The sequence below is a fragment of the Amborella trichopoda genome, chromosome 8 (genome assembly GCF_054954075.1).
Source record: "Amborella trichopoda isolate Santa Cruz 75 chromosome 8, AtrichopodaSantaCruz75HAP2 v2.0, whole genome shotgun sequence".
Classification (NCBI taxonomy): Eukaryota; Viridiplantae; Streptophyta; class Magnoliopsida; order Amborellales; family Amborellaceae; genus Amborella; species Amborella trichopoda.
Genome location: NC_142343.1, coordinates 43572011 through 43592200, shown reverse-complemented (window position 1 = coordinate 43592200; position 20190 = coordinate 43572011). Strand labels below are relative to the sequence as shown.

Below are 20190 nucleotides of genomic sequence, written 5' to 3'. Positions count from 1 at the left end.
AAAAGAAATAATCTATTGGACACTTCCTGAGTGGTTATCAGTATCAGTTTTGGCAGCTCCAACATTTTACTTTGCCAAATGGGTATACGAGACAATGGTATAAGATGGCAAAAGTGGGATTGTTAGTGAAAACTTTTCCTTATTTTGATTGTGTTTGGTATGCCACGTTGGATCGTATTGTACATGTTTTGGGATCCACTCAAGAATCACTAGATGGTTGTCTTCAAAAAAAAGGAATTGGATTGAGTTCTTAAATACCTAGATCAATCCTGACAGAAGTGGGATAGCCTTCACTCAAATCTTTGGATGTTATTTTCACCAAGCACAGAGTGAGCGGCTGATTTTTATTTTTTATTTTTTGGATGTTATTCGAATTGGTTGCATCCAAAAATTTGAGGCGTAAAAAATAGCCCTTATTTGATTTTTATTGGGGGAATGAAGGGAGGAAATGCTTCCATGGGAGTGTGGCACTTTTTTTAGCATTTTTTAATCCGTTTGTGAAAACTTTTGAGATTGTCAAATCTTATTTACTCCATGTAGTCTATGTAGTTTAAGATGCATTCACCTAACAAAAAAAAACAGAGAAAAAAAAAGAAAAGTGGTTTAAGATGCATTTCAAATCCTAAGCCCATTTCTGGGATGGATTCTATGGGAAAGGACCATATTTGAATAGAATTTCATTTAAACTTCTCTGGATCTTACTTCACTTGAATGTCACTCCATTTGAAGCTTGGATTCCAAGCATTGGGTTCCCATCCCCTCCACCCTTCGCCTTTCTTTATCTTTCTTCAGCTCTCCTGGCACCATTTTTTGAGGCATTTTCTCGACAAAGCTCTCTCAGCAAGTTCAAAGGCTAATCTCTCTCTCTAAACATATTAAACTTCACAAGAGGGCCAAATCTTGGGTACATTCTAAAGTTGAGTAATGATTTCCAAAAAGGGAAGCTCCACTAGGAAGATCCACTAAGGCAAATGCATGATGGGAAGGCCCCGGAAAGCAGTGCTTAAAAACACAAATCCGATGCCAAGAAAGCACTACTCAAAAAGCACGCATTGAGTGCTGAACAAATTGGCACCCGGCCATCCGAGCCAGCTTGCTGATTCTGGTCAACTCTGCTTAGATGGTGAGAGAGTCAAAATCAAATAAGATAATTGCCGAGGACTCAGGAACTGCTCGAGTGAAAAACGAGTTTATTGCTTGGATTAGGCAACTAATGTCATTCCCCAGTTCGGACCAAACAGTAACAAAAACCCCTTGGATCAGAGCTGGCTCAAGCAATTCCTAGTTAGCTCGATGATCTTCCAACGGCCCAAAAAGACCTATAGTCTACCTATTCTCTCCATGCAACCAATGAGAGATGCCAAAGAACAAAAATATTCCATCTTTTCTGCTAACATCAAAACACATAAGGGCAAACAAAGTTCCCAGTCAGAAACCATTTCTTCAATTTTCAAGCACTAATCATACATCAGGGCACAGTGAAGTCATCATTTCCCACAAATATAATATCCTTTCAAATGGGTTTTTACACATCAGCAAGCCATTGCTTTTTGTCACTCTAACCCATCTATTTCTTACTCCATTCACCATCCCATGCATAATTACCACAACTTTGAGCAAGGCAACCCCAAAAACTGTTATTTCCTATTCTAGTTTCCTCACCTTTTTCTCGGTTCTTTTCTTTATGTGTACATACTACAGTGAAAATAGATCTGAAAGAGATTCGCTTTCCTCACCTATTCTAGTCTCACAATTGCAAGAGATCGAAATAGGTTCGCTTTCCACCCCCAAGTTCTTTCTCATGCAAATTTTCACTTTCACTTAATTTGCAGGGGGTTAAAAAAGCTCACCCTCTTTTATCTTCTTCAAGGTCTTCACTCAATCCAAACACATGATTCGAAGTCATTGCCTTCCTCTCTGTAGCTTTCACTGCCCCTAAGCCAGTTAAAGCTACACCCTCCTCTTCATCGAAGTCGTCGGCTGCCTCATCCGAATATGCATATCTGCAACAGCCCAATTCAAGAAACAGTTTTAAAAAATAAATAAACACATCACTGATACTCGAGATAATAAAGGTACTAATATATGGAAAGAGTACATAATGAGATTTTTCTAATAACGTATTTCTTAAACAATAAAATATGTGAAAGTCGTTTGGGCCGAATAACATGATCCATTCATAATAACTTCATATCCTAGCAGTTATCACCACTGTCGTCAATGGGTTGGACAGTGTTGTAGGAGGTAGCTACTACCATACAACTTCAAGAACTGTACGGCCCCACATTTTCTAAATCAGTATCCAACCAATTAATTGGCCAGTTACAAGCCCATAGGTCATGGTTATCATATCAATCATATAATCGTTTCCAACTTGTTTATAGACTGATGATTCCTAGGGCAAAGGATCTACTTAGTAGGATTTCATTTTATCTGAAAATCTGGATCCACCTAAGAATCACCAATTGAATATGATGATGACAACGACAAAGACGATGACAATAGGGTAAAGTTGTATGTGGTGCCCTCCATAAACAATAAAAGGCGCACATGCAAACCTTGTTAAAAAAAGCAGTTTTTGTGTCAAAAACTTTTTTGATGGTCTCATTTCTCAAAAAGCTTTTTTGATGGTCTCAAAATTTCATTTCCATCCTTTATTATGAAATTTAAAGCTCTAAAAATAATGAAGAACAAGCAGATATATAACCACTTAAAAAACTTAAAAATTGAATGGTCCAAATAATGTGTTACAAGATGCACTATTTTTTACTTTTGAGAATGGGGTTGGGGTCGTGGTGGTAACACCAATTGTGCCCAAGCTAAAGTCTAGGTTTCTATTCTCATCTAACCCATTAAAACACCACTAACGATTTTAAAAAACGGGTAGGGGCTCATCATCCCCACTGAATTACCCAAAAAAAAAAAGATGTACTATTTTTAAGATGTGAAATCCTTTTCTTTTTCCATTATCTAACATCTGGAAGTTGAGATGATCACGCCTCACTTCTACAGTACAAGGATGACACCTCATAAACTCTTTCCATAGTAAGAATAATAATAAACAAGAATTGCGTCCCCTTAAAACTTAGATCGGACTGTCAAAAGTCAGTCAGTCTCCGTTCATTCATAGGAAGTTGATTTTTTGTACATCATAGGATTTTACCTGGAGTGAATGCATTATATGCTCTCATAGGAGCATATAATCTTCTGGTTGTTTTTTGAACTAACTAAGAATGCCCGTCATAGGAGCTACGAAATAATTGTAACAATTTAAGTGATAATTGATCAAACTGAAACTCCCTAAGCATAATACTGAATATTAGGTATGATGTTAAAGTAGCTTTGTCCATCTATTTTGGACAAGGAAAACTTTTTTGGTGTATGCTCTGTCATTCTTGCCCAGAAGCAACGGTAGAACTTGGATGCACTGCTTATCCCCACCAGGTGCACATCACCCACTTTTTTGGTGAAATATTGAGAACGTATTTTTTTTTTACGATTTCAAAGAATTCAACAAAGTCTGTGGAATCTTTGGGTGATTGTTTTGAGTTAATTTTGTGCTAGGTTCTGAAGGATTTTGGAGAATATTTATCAAGTAATCCAGGGTTTCAAGGGCATGGAGATTGAAATCACAATTTGAGATTTCTGTCAATTGTGGGTTAGATAAAATCAAGTTTGTTTTCATATTTTAGACATTTGGACTCTTTAGTGCTATGTCATTTCGGGTGTTGGCTATATGCTACAAAGCACTCCGTTGCTAAATGTTATTTTAATTTTTTTAAAAGGGAAATTTATTAAATTGCCCACGAGATGAACAAATTTAACACTTAAAGCATATCTTTTGATTTAATTTCAAAATAACCATTGAAGAACACATGGTCTTGAGTTGGAACAATTGCAAATGAGCAAAATGTAAATACATCATCTCTAATGGGTATATTGATAAATTACCTTTTGTTTAATGTTTGTTTGGTAACTTAGTATAATACATATACATTATCAAAAAGAAAAAAAAACTTAGTATAATACATATTCGTTGGTGTTTTATTTAACCTAGCGAATGGGATAGATCACTTTATCTTACTTGTTAATGGCATTGGAGAACAAAGACAATGTCTTTGTCACTCTTGATTAGGCTAATGACTCCATACGTCAGAGAAGGTTGTTTTGATGTTGAAAAACCCTTTAGTTGATCATCTTGATATCAAAGTGTATGAATATGAAAAAAAAAAATTTCAAGCCTAAAAAATAGTGCATCTTGCAACAAATTATCTGGACCATCCATTTTCAATATTTTTATGTGTTTATAAATCTACTTGATTTAAATCAAATTTGGAGTTTATAATTTAATAATTAGAGATAAAAACGGATCCTTATGCCATTCTAAAAAAAATTTACACCAAAATTACATCTTACGGTAAAATTTGGAGGTGTGCCTTAATTTGGTTGTTTAAGGTTGCAACCTAAAGCAAACCACACCCAAATTAAAATGCCTACTTTCAAATAAAATAGATATCTATTTTGGTATACCCGCTTAAAGGGGTGCCAGGAAATATCTTCTTAAAAACTTCATAGGGCTTTCTCACATTTAGAATTCTTATTTATCAACCTAGGCAAGGCCTATGCTTTTAAGCACCTCAATGAAGTTAGCCAATGAATAAATTGAAATGGAGCTAGCTCTTATGCACCCAAAGAAAAAATCAGAGCTAGCTCTTTTGGTCAGGTGTAGTCCAGTTCAATATCCCTTTAACTGTAACAGACAGGGAGACGCCGTCTGCCAAACCCAGCTCACAAATAAAAGCTCTCTAGCATTTCATGTCTGGTGTTATTTTACAATAGACAGATGCTTGGAGCATTGAGATCATTTTTCCTGGGTCTAATTATTACTACCTCTGGTTAATAAGACTATTAAATGTTCTAATATTTAGGTAAATACCTGGTTGAACTTTGCGATGGTGCCCATAGCATGCATATAACAGCGAGGAGTAAGTAGGCAAGCATGGTCCAGAAAGCTGGGATGATCCATGCCCTTCCCAGAGCTCACTCAAAGGATCGGTTGAATTGAAATACAGCTGCATTATTTGACAGCATGAGGTGATGTTAGCAAAAAATAATGGATGTTCCCCTGATTTCCAGGCACAACTCGTTTTCGAAATAACCCATAACATGATAAAAGTGTACTGCTTCAAAAGTTTTCTTTTCCCAACCTATTTTTTTCAAAATTTTTTTTTTTCCAACCTATTTTTTCAACCTATAAATAAGTTATTCAGAAGAAATCCCAAAAAAGGAAAAACACTATCACCACAAACTATGTTGTTATTTCTCCTCTCCTTAAAAAGAATTGTTAAAAGCCTTTGATATCATTCTTTTTTTACATTTAGATACTTTTTGGTAATCAACCTATGAGATGATGGAAATCAGAATTCAAGATTAGGTTTTATGAAAATGAACAGTCGCCTTTTTTCCTATAAACCAGAAGAAGTACCATACATAAAGGGAAAAATCTACGTCTTAATATATAATGTGCATATTGGAAATTCACAAATGCTTCCTTGTACTGCATTTTATTCTGCAAGAAAAGCATGCACATTTAGGATGATCAGGAATTTTGGATATATTGACCACCTGGTAATTAGGTGGAAAAAAAAAATAAAAAACAAGAAATTGCAAAAGATGAAGACTTTGGTTATCATGGTGTCCACTCAAGAGTTCAAGACTTTATTTTTTGAAGCTCAGTGGTACTTGTCCATTCATCAACTCCAGACTCCCAAACTACAACTAACAGCAGGTCAGTTGTCTTCCGCATAGATTCCATGTGTAATATGACTAGAAACTCAAGAAAGATTACCTCATAGCCAATCCAAGCAACAGAGAGTAGCACTGATATTGCAAGGCAGTTAGTAAATTTCCGATAGAGCTCCAGTTTTGCCATACTTCTCCGCATCTAAAACCAGGAAAATACATGTTCATTTTTTGAGAGAAATTTGACTATAACTATATTACTGAATAATAAGGCGTACAAAATGAGGCCCTATAAGAAGGCACCCTATAAAGCCCCGAAGGGTCCAAATGAGCTACCAGGAAAATACATCTTCATTAAAACAAATTAGATGTATAAAAACTACCATCAAGCTATCAGCACTCAGATATATACAAAGCGACTGCCATTAAAAAAAAAGACCACCATCATATCCAGAAAACCGAAGACAAGGTGAATTGGTATATTAAACCGTAGACATACAGGTTCTTCTCTTGCATTAGTAATAGACAAATTCCGCCTACTCTTTTTGCCAGCATCTCTAAAAGTTTCTTAGCGTATATGCCATAAATTATGCTTTGGCATTTTTCCCGCTTATCAACAGCATCAGATCAAAGCCTAAATGATGGAGATAAATATTTGCTAATCCATAGAAATCATCCAGAGAGACAGATTCTATGTGGCGAAACTGATGCAGACCAAAGATATGGTGTCAAGCTTAGAGTGGCACACAAAGCACAAAGAAGAGCATGGGTCAGCTGTCATCTGAAGGTTGCTGCAACCAAAAGTTCAGCATCCTGAACTCTATCAACTGGTTGCATCACCTCAGCTCAGGTTCCAGATGTCATCTCAGTATATGATATAGCCCGTCATTAACCAGCTCATCCATTTAATGCTCCGTAATTCTTTTCATTTCTTAATGTATGGGTATATGTGTATCTTACTGCAACATAGTATTTTACATATATTACAAAAATAGAGTAATAATTGTAACATATCATACAAATTTTTAATGATTGTGTGAAAATTTAGATACATGCTCTTGAGGTGATAAAGAGTTTCACAGTCTGATCTAATGCCCCATCACGAGATTCCAGTTATCCTTTTACCGGTATTACCTTTAACAAGTTACCTCTATTGTTTTCATTATTATCCTTTCTCTGACTCTAAATTTACTTTTTGCATTAAAAAAAATAAAAAATCTAAATTTACTTTCCCCTCTTCTTAAGCAGGATGCCATCCAGATCTGCTAGAGCATCCACCTGACTTGTGAACTTATTTGGCCCAACCATAAGCCTTCACAGAGAAGAAGGTGACCTCATAAACTCTCTCTCTCTCTCTCTCTCTCTCTCTCTCTCTCTCTCTTCCGCAAACCCCTTCAAATGCAAGAAGAAGTTTGGCGAGAGACCGCAGGCAATCCAAAACAAACCCATTGATAAATCTCATGGTCTAGAATCTAAAGGTTTTAACATTAGCCAGACTAAGACAGAGTATATACAGAGTATATGGCATGCAAGTTTAGAAATAATAGGAGTAGAGATGAAGTAGTTAAGAATGACAGCCAAGAAATACCAAAAAGAGCGCACTTTCAATATCTTGGGCCGATAATCCAGAAAAATGGAGAGATTGAGGAAAATGTCACACATAGAATTAAAGTTGAATGGGCAAAGTGGAGATGTGCAACCGGAGTTTTATGTGTCGCATACCAATGAAGTTGAAAGGCAAGTTCTATAGGACAGTTATGAGATTAATTTTGGTTGATGGGGCAGAATGTTGGTGGTCAATAAACAACATACCCATAGAATGAGTGTAGTTGAGATGAGGATATCGAGATGAATGAGTGGCAAGACAAGAAGGAATAAAATTCGAAATGGATACATTCGGGAGAATTTAGGTGCGACACCAATGGACGATAAGATGGGACAAAGTAAACTTAGGTGGGCCGCCATCTGTGGCGTAGACCCAGTAAGAAACCTGTTAGGAGGTGTGAGTTAGTTTAAGTGGAAAGCTTGAAAAAGCAATGAGTTGGCCCAAAAAGACATGGTTGGAAGTAGTGAGAAAAGATATGGAGACTTATGGCCTCACTGAGGGTATGACCCCTTAATAGGACAGAATGCTGGGCCACGATTTGTGTAGCCAGCCCCAATTAGTTGGAAAAGTGCTCTAAAAATGATGATTACCCCCAATCCAATCAAGTTCCCATTATTCTTCTTGTGTACCAAACAGTTTTAATAGCCAGACTTAACGACAGAAGGTCTCCAACTTGGAGGGAATTGGCCTTGGAATAGTGGCAGTCATGAACGAGCCCAATCAAAACCAGGAATCTCTCTCCTCAAAACCACCATAATGGCCAACACCCACAATGGACTGACAACTTCTCCAAGGTGATGATGAATTCCTATCAAGCCTCCTAAAAACCTCAACTAAATTTAGAGGAAACAAACTGGAGAGCAGCTAGAAAGAATTATCGGCGAGTTACACGCGTGACTTTGCAACATGGTTTCAATTTGATGAGGAAATGTGAGCATTTTGAGAGAAGTCTTGTGAAACTTCAGAGAATAATTAAGGGGACTCTGAAATTTTCTTTGTATCACTAAAGAAGCTTGTGTATGCCACTGCAGAAATTCCAAGATTTTTTCTTTGTAAGAAGAAGCACCATGGCTACAAGACATGCATGTAGAGCACTCAATCTCCACCATTGTCACCTCTACCTTTTGTATGGTTACTGCTTAGCATGTATACTATGGTCCCACAGGAGCATACTGCACACTTACTCCCTCAGGCAGGAAACTAACTGCAGAAGATTTTTTTTTTTTTCTTTATCCAATATTTTGGGAACCACCTAAAAATGACTAGATGATTTTTCATAATCCGATATTTCAAGTTTTCTATCACTTACTCTCACCTTTCAAAAATCGACGGTTTCTAATAAATTGAGGCATTATTTTTTGCAAGCCCAATGAAAATGCAATTTGGATTTTTTTTTTTTTATTGAGTATTATAACATATGGGTTGAAGAACGTACATCCCCAAAATTTGGCGTCACAAATACTCCTAGAATGGGTTTTTCCCCAGGGAGTACATGAAACATGCTCCCTCAAGAGCATAAAATCTTTTGACATTACTTACTCCAATTCTTACATTTTGGGCTACCATAGAGGGGACAATTTTTCAGGCCTTTGAGCATTATTTGATTCTTTGTGAGTGAAGTGAGACAGCATCTCTAGCACACATGGATGGGGACCGGTCTTTACTCTCTCAGTAAGGAAAATAGGTAAAGGCTTCTCTCTCAAAGTAAAAGAGGGGAAAGCGGAAAAAGTGGGAAAGCTTCTCTCTGAGTTAAAAGAGGGAAAGAAGTTGGAAAAAGGTGAAATAAACTAAAAAAGAGGGTATGGTAATCAACAAAATAAGCTAATAGTAAAAGGCGAATAGAATATATTATTATCACTAAAGAGTTTGTATCTAAATTTCACATAATCATTCCCCAATATAACACCATTCCCGTAATAACATATAATACGAACACGTACACACATAGTACAACTTGGTATTTAAGATGCAAGATTGTATGCAAAGGACAAGTTTAGATGCATATCAACTGCAAAAAGGATATGATAGGAAACAGGTATAAAACTTGACGTGCAATGTTTAAACATGCAATCTTTGATCTTTTTTCTTTTTTTTTTGGGGCGGGCTCGGTGGGTGTGACGAAACTAAAGAAGTTTCTACATTCAATAGAAATTTCTTTCTTTTGGACTCAAGACTCACCCCTATTCAAGAAATGGTCTAGCTTATGAAGTGACCTAATTCCCAGATCTTTATTTTTGAGTACTGGTTTGGATCCCCTTTCAGGTGTCCAAAAATAGGGCTTCTATGTTTGAAGATGGAAAGAAACACAGCAAATGGGAACAATACAAGTACAGAGATGATGATAGTCAATCATCTGAAGAAAGACTAAGAGCTAGTAAAAAATTTCAAATGATCAACTCAGCATTTCCACACAGCCTATTGCCAAACCATGGGGCTTTTGATTGTCAAAGTAAGAGATTGAATTTCTGTACATTTATGTTTACTTTTTTCCCATTTGCATGTATTAGCGAATAATCTAAAATACCGTTCTTCCTCACAAAAGGGAAATCGAGCAGATAGAAAACAAGGAGCACAGGCCTTCAATATGTTGCACAAAGTTCAAAAAAAATACCAAGAACTAGCAAAACAACACCTCCCAAGCCACATAATAGAAACAAAATGTAAATTCTCCATCCCAAAGGTTCACATATAGAAACATGAAAAAAAAACATTACCTGAAGCTTTTCCAAAGTTTTGGACAGAGAAGAGAATATCCAAAGAATGAAGCAGGCATCTAAGACAGCTACAGGAAGCACCAGAAACAGCTTCACTTTTCCCGAAAAGTCATTAATATTGCCCACATTTTCAAATAGTTCAAGCACCTCAGAAGCCACAAAATAAATGACACCAAGAAGAGCTCCTTTAGAGGTGATTCCCCCTAGAGTTGGTCGAACAACACCATATCCCATTGAAACCACTAGAAGAAGAAGGCGAGAAACAGTCTTCTTGACAGCAGTAAAAGTCACTGCCCAAACAGTTATACCCACCGGTCTTATGCCAGTAGAGTTAAAATTCGCATACTCAAAGTACCAAAAAGCCATTTCACACATCCCCAGAGCAATCACTATGGTGATATAATTCTGTAATTGCAATATATCCTTCCAAAATCATACAAATTGGAGAAACCAGATGAGCCCAAGTGCTAGATAAGCTAAAGACATAAAGCCATAGAATATCATCAAAGTAGCCATTTTTCCTGGTAGATAACCACCAGGGTTTTTCCAAACAGTTTTCCCACTGATTCTTGTACCCTTCAATTGTGGATCACAAAACATGAAATACAAATAGTACATTCCAGTTTTCTCAACATAAACAGTTTGCGTTCCCATATTAGCTTCCTCCGCTGCACCTTGGAAGAATGTCTGAATACGATTTGGCCATTTTGGGCTATCTTTATTTGGACGAATGAACACCTCCCCTTGATTGCAGTGCCCTTCCTTGGAAAGTTCAAGTGTACAGCATAGATCGTCAGAATTAAGATGACCAGCCCCAATCCTATCTCTATCCTTAATTTCAACTATTAATGCCTCAACTAGCCCTGTTTTCTGCTCCATGTCATTATGAACAGAAGCAGACTCTTTCGTCCTCCGAAAGGTGATAGATTCAAACCTAAAAAAACAAGCCATAGATTAGAGAAGAGAGAAGATTATTGTCAAAGCAGAAAATATCCATGAAATGAACGTGAGACATGACAAAAAAGTAATTCCATCATGGGAGGTTATATATTTCTTTTTATTTGAATTTGGAATATAGGTTTAATACCAATATATGAATTACAATACTAGAAAGGATGCCACTATATAATGAGATTATCATACATTGGGTTTTCACTGCTCGAATTTCAGAAACAAATATACCATCCACAATCATATTTTGGTCCTTCGGAGCCCAGGTACAACAAGTAGCAGTAACATTGAATTGGTACAAGTTAACAACTTCAAAAGACATTGAATTGGTGTGCAGGTAAATTAAAAATCTTGCAAAATCCAACCATTATCATGGCAGGACGAGTTTATGGGCTCTAGTGATTCAGTAGATTAACAGTACATTAAAACAGTGGGTGTTTTTCCACAGGCATATCACAAATCAGTTCTACGCCAGCCATTATCACAAGCACCATCCGAATTCCCACCGTATTTACAAAAAAGTAGAGCTAGAGAGGGAACCCAACAAGAATTTTAATGGAATAGGAGTAACACTAACTATAGAAATATTAGAAATATTGACCTGAAAAAATGGTGGAAGGTAGAAATCGACATTTCCTTTCCCCTTCTACCTGAAGCGATATCTATGCCTTATACCCTAACACCCACCCTCACCGCCTTCGCCGGAAGATACCTTTGCCACCAGCTTCTACCCTCAGAGCTTCCTTCGCTTGCGTTGTCTCTTCCTCCCCTCCTGACCCTCCGATGAAGATATCTCAAGCTCCCTCCACCCCTCCCATTTCATCTGTGGCCTCCCCCTTCTTACCTTACAGTATCTCCACCCTCCCGGAGGAGACCGAGAGAGTTACCAAAAACTATCGGCGTCCCTGGTTGATAGTTTTCACCCGGTACGAGATGATTCTAAAGGAATAGAGAGGTGGGCCAGAAGCTTGTGGGAGGAGCCCAATCTCATCTGTAGACGGCTCTCTAACAGAGACTCTCTTTTCCTTCCCCTCTCAAGAACAAGCCAACCCACCCTTACTCAAAAGTTCTAACCCTTCCTTCAAAGGAGCCCCCTGCTCTCTCCGTCGATGGTCACCAAAAGAAGGCTCCTTCAGGAAACAGAGGATCTGGCTTACTCTTCATCACATACCGCTACATGCTTGGTCCCCAGAGACCTTCAAGAGAGTAGCAGCAGCCTGTGGTAGTCTAGTCTCCATCCACTGGATCTCGCTATAGTCCCTGCCGTTGGGGTCCATTCGCCCTCTGATTGAAGTCTTGGACACCACAATGATTCCGCTTATGGTGTGGTTAGATATCAACGACTTCTTTTACCCTGTTTTGATCTCCTGGTCTTCCGCTTCGCCCCCCTCTCCCGACTTCCTTCACCAACCTCATCTGGCTACTCTACCGGTTACCTCATCTCAGCAGTGGAAGGTGGTGAAAAGTAAGAAACACAATCGAAAGAGGCCTCGTCGGAGACCTCCTGAAACGTTGCAACGGCAAACTTGGCACCCTCGCCCGTTGGACCACACCCAGAACAAGGCAAAGAACTTTTTCACGGTCCTAATTGGAGACTCTGCAAAAGTCCAAACTGGTACAGACTCTCCTCCCTTCCCGAGTCAAGTGAATGAATCTTGGCTGACTTCTTCAAGTCCTATGGAAAAATCGGGAGTTGCAGGCGAATTGAACTGACGCAGAGGGAAAGAGGTTGTCGTGGACAATACTCCTCAAAATTCTCTGGGCTGGGGAGACAGACCCGGCCCATCATCCATCCTTCCCCCTCTCTCGCTCAAGCTTGCCCCGGGGTCACCCCTTCTACCCAATCCATTCCCTCCCATCTCTCCCTATTCCCATGCCTCTCTCTCTTCTCCCGTGGCTGCCACATGTCCCACTATCCCACCTTACCCCTCTCAGCCAAAGCTTGCCTCGATCCCCATGCGCCTACCTCAACCGTCTGACCTCCCCCACCTATCATTAGAGGGCTCTTTGCAGCGGGTGTCCTCCAGCTGCCCCAGGCCTAGGCAGCCTCCTCACCTCCTCCTTCTCAGGCGTCACCTCTGGGAAACCTTGATCTTTCACCTACCCCTTGTTCTCTTCGAGCCCCCCACCATCCTGGTGGTGAGCCTCAGCCCAACCCGCCTACCTCTTTCCAACCCCCCTCTTATCCCCCCAACCCTAGCCCATTTCCCGACCTTCTTGGGCCGCGAGAGCTCAACTCTTCGCGCGGCCTTGTTCCTGCCAACTGGCCGCCATCCAACCAACATTCGAGAATGGCCCGCCGACGCTACCTCCTCTTGTCCGCGTACCCACTTTGTCTGTTCCCCTTCTACCTTTGTCGACGCAGTTGTCAGTTTGTTCCCACCTTCCACTTGTATCCTCCCCTCTCGTCCCCTCCCCGCAACCGCTTGATCCTGAGGCTAGGCTTGTTTCTCCTTTTGTCTCCCTCTCCTCTACTGCCTCTGTGGTGGTGTCGAGTCTCAATCCCAGCCCACCTCCACTCCAGTCAACTTCTTGGCGGGTGGCCCCTCATCCTTCTCCAAGCTCTCTCTCTCTCTCTCACTTTCTATCCCCTTAACCTCGACTTCCCCTCCCCCATGGATCTTAAGCCCTCCACCATGCAGAAGATGAACAGTGATTTCTTTCCCGTCGGCATTGTTACCGCCCAGTAGCTGGACCCCTCCCCTCCAAACCCTGCTACCATTGCTGACTTCCTAGCCCCTCACCTCTCTTTCACCCCTCAACTTGTCCATATCCATAGGGCCCAAACCTTTCTCTTTGTCTGGCCCCCTGGCTCCCCCTACCTACTCTCCTCTTTCACTTTTGTCCAGACTCACCAGTTCCTTACCTATATCCCTACCATCTCCTTCCTCCCAATTGAACTACCTCCCTCTCCTTCGGGCACCCCCCCCTTTGCTCCTGTTGCTCTGGACCTTGAAATCCTCCCTGACAGTTACTCCCCTCAGCCTCGCCTCCCGAACCCTCACCCTGGTCACCCCCTCCACTCTGACGATACCACCTCAAACCGTGCGCTTTCCTTGCCTTCTCCCTTTAACCCTAGCCCTATCCTCCCATCTCTTCCGACCTTACCCTCTTACCTCTACCCTTCGGTTCACCCTCTTAACTCCTCCTCAAAAGCTTCTGAAGATCACAGGCCACAAGATGTCGAAGAGGCGAAAGAACATTTAGATGACAGGATTAACCCAGAGGAAGAAAGGATGAGAACCATGTTCAGGATAATGGGTTTTGAGTACGATGGACCCGAAGGACCTGCACACAGATTCATCACGGCAAACGCACAAAGCAAACTGTAGGTGAGACTCAGAGGACAAAGAGAGTTATGAAACCTTTTTTCTTCCCTTCCCTTCCCTGGGAAAGTCATTGATTTCAGTTCCTCTCCATCCACTCTCGGACGCCCGAGGAGGTCCCCTAGACTGTCCTCCTCCCCTGCTCTCACTTCTCGCAAATGAAACTACTGGTTTGGAACATTAGAGGACTAAGAAAGCTGTTGTCAGAGCCTTTACCCATAAATTCTCCCCAACTATCCTGGCCCTCCTTGAAACGAGACCATGCCAGTGGGTCTCTCTGCCGTCTATTGGGGCCCCAGGAGGTATCTGGGTGGACTGGGATCCATCAGACCTCTCTCTTATCTCACACTTCATTGGGGAATTTTCTATTACCCTTCTCTCCAATATCTCTAATGGTGTCCCATGGAAATTCTTTGCAGTTTATGGGCCGAATTCCCGCACCATCAGACAAAGACTTTGGGCTGAGTTGGACCACATTGCTTCCCTTCCACACCCCATTTGGTGTGTGGGGGGTGATTTTAACGTTGTCCGCTTGTCCCATGAGAGGAATTCCTTGTCCTCAATCTCCACGGATATGAGGAACTTCTCATATTTTATTAGCCGTAACTAGCTGATTGACATCCCCCTTCAAGGCTGCAGACTTACTTGATCTAACCACAGCTCCAACCCCACCCTCTCAAAACTCGATAGGTCCTGATCTCTGTTAATTGGGAGGAACACTTCCCTAGATCATTTTCTTTGGCCCTACCCAAACCAACATCAGACCACTGTCTTATCCTACTCGACATGAATGCCATTCATAGGGGTCCCCTTCCCTTTAGATTTGAACTGCATTGGCTCCAAGAGAAGGACCTACCTGCCCTTGTCCATACTTCGTGGAGTTCCTTCAATTCCCAGGTTTCGGGGAGAGCTGGATTTATCCTTCAGAAGAAATTCAACTTCTCAAAGGTGCTCTCAAATCGTGGAGCAGAACCATTCCGGAGAACTTCTCACAATTAAAGTCTTCCTTACTGGAAACCATCAAGAACCTTGATGGCATTGAAGAAAAGAGATCTCTAGATGCTTCTGAACAGGAGCTTAGGTCTAAGACCAAGCTGGAGTATCTCGCTACTTTAAAGAAAGAAGAGATTTATTGGTTCCAGAGATCAAGAGTTTTGTGTTTGAAAGCAGGGGACAACAATACTGGCTTTTTTCATCGGATAGCCAATTGTCGTCATTGAGACAATGTTATTATGATGTTAAAAATCAACAATTCTTATCTTACCCAACCTGGTGAAATTCAACAAGCCATCTTAGATTTCTTTCAGAACTTATACTCTGCCCCCCCTGAACCTAGACCCAAATTCTCGACCATAGATTTCCTCACCCTCAACGAAGCCCAAGCTGCTTGGCTAGAGCGACCTTTCTCTGAACAGGAGATCCTTAAAGCGGTCAAAGCACTAGCAAGCGACAAGGTCCCTGGGCCTGATGGCTTCCCGATTGCCCCCTTTAAGGAGTTTTGGGATATTGTCCGCCATGACGTCGTTAAGTTCTTCGAGGAATTCTTTCATAGGGACATTTTAAACAAAGCCATGAATGGCACCTTCCTCGCCCTAGTCCTTAAAAAAGAAGGAGCTGAGGAAATCAAAGACTTTCGGCCTATCAACCTCCTCAACTCCTCCTATAAGATCCTGGCAAAGGTACTAGCTTCTAGGCTGCAACAAGTCCTGCCTTCTATCATCTCTAATTCACAATCAGCCTTTATCAAAGGCAGACAAACTCTAGACAAGGCCTTAGTGGCCCATGAATGTGTCCATTCGCGACACCTCTCCAAGCAACCAGGTCTCATCTTCAAAATAGATTGGTCAGTCCTGAACGAGACAATGGCTAGAATGGGTTTTGGGGAGAGATGGAGGAAGTGGATGAGTGGTTGCTATTCAAACCCTCACTTCTCTGTCCTCATCAATGGCACCCTTATTGGCTACTTCCCCTCCTCGAGGGGTCTCAGACCAGGAGACCCACTTTCCCCTTTCCTCTTCGACATAGCGGCTGAAGTCTTCAGTCGATCTATCTCTCGGGTCCACCAAGCAAGCCTCCTATCAGGATTCAAAACTAGTAGACAGGGATAATCTCCCACTTACATTACGCGGATGACACCTTGGTCTTCCTGGATGCTAGCAGAACCAAAGCCACAACCCTCAAAACTTTCCTAAGTTGCTTCCAATCTGCTACTGGGTTCAAGATTAATTTGGAAAAATCAAGTATGCTGGGGGTGGCTTTGTCACCTGGTGAAATTAGAGCTCTCATTCCAGATTGGGAATGTAAAGTCCAGAATCTCCCAATTACCTACTTTGGCCTCCCCTTGGGGGTTGGAAAGCCCAGAAAGCAGCTTTGGTCCTCAGTCCTAGACAAGGTTGACCAACGCTTACAGCATGGAAGGGTAGATACCTTTCCTTGACAGGAAGAACTACTTTGATAAAAGCTACCATAGCGAATTCCCCAATCTACCTCATGTCCCTCTTCCACATGCCTGTTCACGTGGCAAATCGATTGAATCAACTCATGAGGAACTTCCTATGGTCTGAGCAGGATGACAAGAGGAAGTACCATCTTGGTGCCTGGGATAAGGTCTACCAACCAAAAGAGAAGGGAGGCTTAGGGATAAAGGTCCTTCGCAATCATGACGCGGCTCTGGTAGGGTAGTGGTGGTGGCGTTTAGCTACTCAGCCAAACGCCCTTTGGGCACAGGTGGTAAAACACAAGTACAAAATCCCCATTCAAACTTGGTTGCCAAGAAGAGCTAAAGCCCATAATGTGTCAGGAGCCCGAAAGTCTCTTTTAACAGTATTGACTTCTTTCAAGAGACACATAAGGTTCCACCCAAGAGAAGGCTTGAGAGTAAAATTTTGGCAAGACTTATGGTTAGGGCCCTCCCCTCTTTGTGAGGCCTTCCCAACCCTTTTCTCTCTTGCCCGTGATCAGGATTCCTCTATTGCGCAGGAACTCAACCTCTTATGAAGTCGTAGAGTTTGGAATCCATCATTTCGAAGGAACCTAACTGAAGAGGACACTGTTGATTTCCAACAACTTTTGAACACACTTCATTCCCTCTTCTTCCTTTCTCATGGAAGAGATGAAATCATTTGAACCTTGACCCCCTCGGGTATGTTCTCAGTGGCTTCATTCTACAAAAGCCTCTCTTCCCTACCCTCCACCCACGATCCCTTCTCTAGAGTATGGTCCACTATTGCTCCACCAAAAGTGCAGACCTTCAACTGGCTCGCCTTTTCACAAAAGGTCCTCACAGTCGATCACCTGCAAAGAAGAGGGGTCCCCATCCCCAATAGGTGTGCCCAGTGTGAATGTGAGGAGGAAACAAACCATCACCTGTTCCTGCTCTATGACTTCTCATTTGACCTATGGGGCAGGGTGTTACAACTTTTTGGCATACAATGGGTTACCCCCCCTCGGTAAAAGCCCTCCTAACCTACAATTTTGAATCAAGTTGGCCTAAGGCAGGAAGAATCCTGTGGAAGGCGACCTTAGCTGCCACTAGTTGGATAGTGTGGCTGGAAAGAAACTCCAGAATTTTCCGAGGTTCTAAGCTTCCAATTCCAACTCATTTCCACAAGGTAACCACCCTGGTTACTTTCTAGGCATCCAACCTTAATTTCTTCACTGGAATTCCAGAAACTTTCTTCCTCTCTCAATGGGGAAATATCCTTCATCACCAACCAGCGGGGGTAAGAAGGCCATGCAACTGGTTACCACCAACCCAAGGCAGCATTAAGCTAAATTTCGACGAGTGCTCCTTGGGGAACGCTGGTCCAGCAGGGGCAGGAGTCTTTGGAGACTTTGAAGGCAATATACTCCTCACCTTCTCCGAATACCTCGGCCTCAAGGACTCTCACCATGCGAAAGCCTTAGCTCTCCTCCTAGCTTTAAAAAAATTCAACCCCTCCCGCGGCACAAGTCTGATAGTGGAAGGTGACTCAAGGAACGTCATCTCTTGGGCTAGTAGAACGTGTGATCGACCAATGCTTTTGACCCAAGTTTTTGACGAGGTTCAACACATTTGCAGGGCTATGGGCGTCTCATGGCAGCATACCTAGTGAACGTCCAACGATATCGCGGATCGGCTGGCGAAGGAGGCGCTAGAAGACAGGGTCAGGCTGCTCACACTGGGTCCACTGTCTTTTTTGCACTGGACCAGTGAACCTCTATCTATAATTTTTTGGGTCTTTCTCTTTTCCTTTTGGCTTTGTACTTCTCGAGGCAGAGGGGCAATTTTATAAGCCCTGTCCTTGCCTCTTCCTTGTAAATCTTTGTTAGGGGGGAATTCTTAAAACCCAATTACTGTACTGGGACTACTGACCTATTTTTTACCGGGAGTCCCGTCTAGAGGGCACTCCCGGAGGAACACTATACTGTAATCTCTCTTTTACAGCAATACAAATGTTCAACATTTCTCAAAAAAAAAAACAATGGGCATAAAGATATAACTATTTATATCATTTCTTGTCAAAACCATTGGTTCGATTAATTTCTAAGACACCACTCCAGATAAGGGCAGAAAAATCCATTTTCCTGAAATCACTGTAAGTCGCCCATAATGTCATTCGAAGCTATCACAGAGAGAGTGACGCAAGAATCGTCATTCACACAAAAAATCAATGCATTTTCGTCATCTAGCATAATGAGTACACCCATTACGCAAAAAGTTCCCCATTTTTATGGTAAACATATTTCTAGGTCATTTTCCACCACCAATGCACACCATTTCTTCTCTGGATTGTCTACACACGCCATTGATTTCGTATAAAACAACTAAGCTCAGATATTGCACTGGATCAAAGCTCACCTGGTCAACGATTTCTTAAATTTCCCCATTTTAAAGTGAAAATAAAAATCTAGGGAGTTTTTCACCATCAATGAACATCATTTCTTCTTTGTAACATCTATACACACGATGTTGTATTAAACCAAAGCTCACCTGATAAATGATTGTCCCTTTGCACCACCATCACTTCCATTCACATCAACCGAAGAAGCATAAATCCCTTCACTTCCACCATGGAAGAAGTACGCATTCATCTGAGGACTGAAGCTTGCCCTTGAGTACCCATGGATCGAACCCGATGTCTCATCCAAGGAAGAAAATACAAGAAGAAACCCCAACAAAAACCCTAGGTTCCTGAATTTGAACCTGAGAGAATACCCAAGGTTTCTGTAATGTAGAGGATTCCTGCAACAACCCATGGTGACAGTACAGGGTTTAGAGCTTGCTAAATGATCAAAACCAATGGCGTTAATCGGAGAAAGCTAGGGCATAATAGGATTCTCAGATCGAATGTTAAAACTCTAGAAATTGATCACTGAAACTGAAGAGTTTAACTTACAAGCCATTGAAGATCAAAAGCTTTGGCAGAGAGATAGATACTGGCTTTAATATACGGCTTAATCATGCTTATTATTTCCATAGTACCCCAGTATTACATGGATTTATTGCGGAATCTCCTGACTAAAGTGCCCCTGGATGTCTCTTGGAGGCCCTATAAGGTCAAGAAAATTATTTAGGTTAAATTTAGGAGTAGCAACGGGTCGGGTCCAGTTGGTCTTGACGATTTTGGAGCCAGAACCGACCGTTTAGGTTAAAAATTTTGGACCCATACCTGGAACTAAAGTTGGGTTCACCCATTCGGCCCCGAGTCTGGTTGGATCTATTGCCACCCCTATTACGTGGTCGGGTCTACCGATCGGGTTTGAGTCTAGTTGGATCCATTGCCATCCCTATTAAGATTGTATAAGTTGTCCACTTGATAATAAGCAAACAAGGCATATTTATTTTGTTGGAAGATATAGTTTTAATGTC

At 41.4% G+C, this 20190-nt stretch overlaps 1 protein-coding gene across 1 annotated transcript; it reads right to left on the bottom strand.

Annotated features, from left to right (window-relative positions):
• Positions 1 to 1421: 1421 nt before the first annotated feature.
• On the bottom strand, positions 1422 to 19733 carry LOC18432344 (uncharacterized). The gene is given in 6 exon segments (XM_011624427.3): positions 1422 to 2003; positions 4937 to 5030; positions 5033 to 5072; positions 5849 to 5944; positions 10063 to 10996; positions 19312 to 19733. Coding segments are annotated over 6 exon segments (1587 nt in total). The 5' UTR covers positions 19578 to 19733; the 3' UTR covers positions 1422 to 1846.
• Positions 19734 to 20190: the final 457 nt, after the last annotated feature.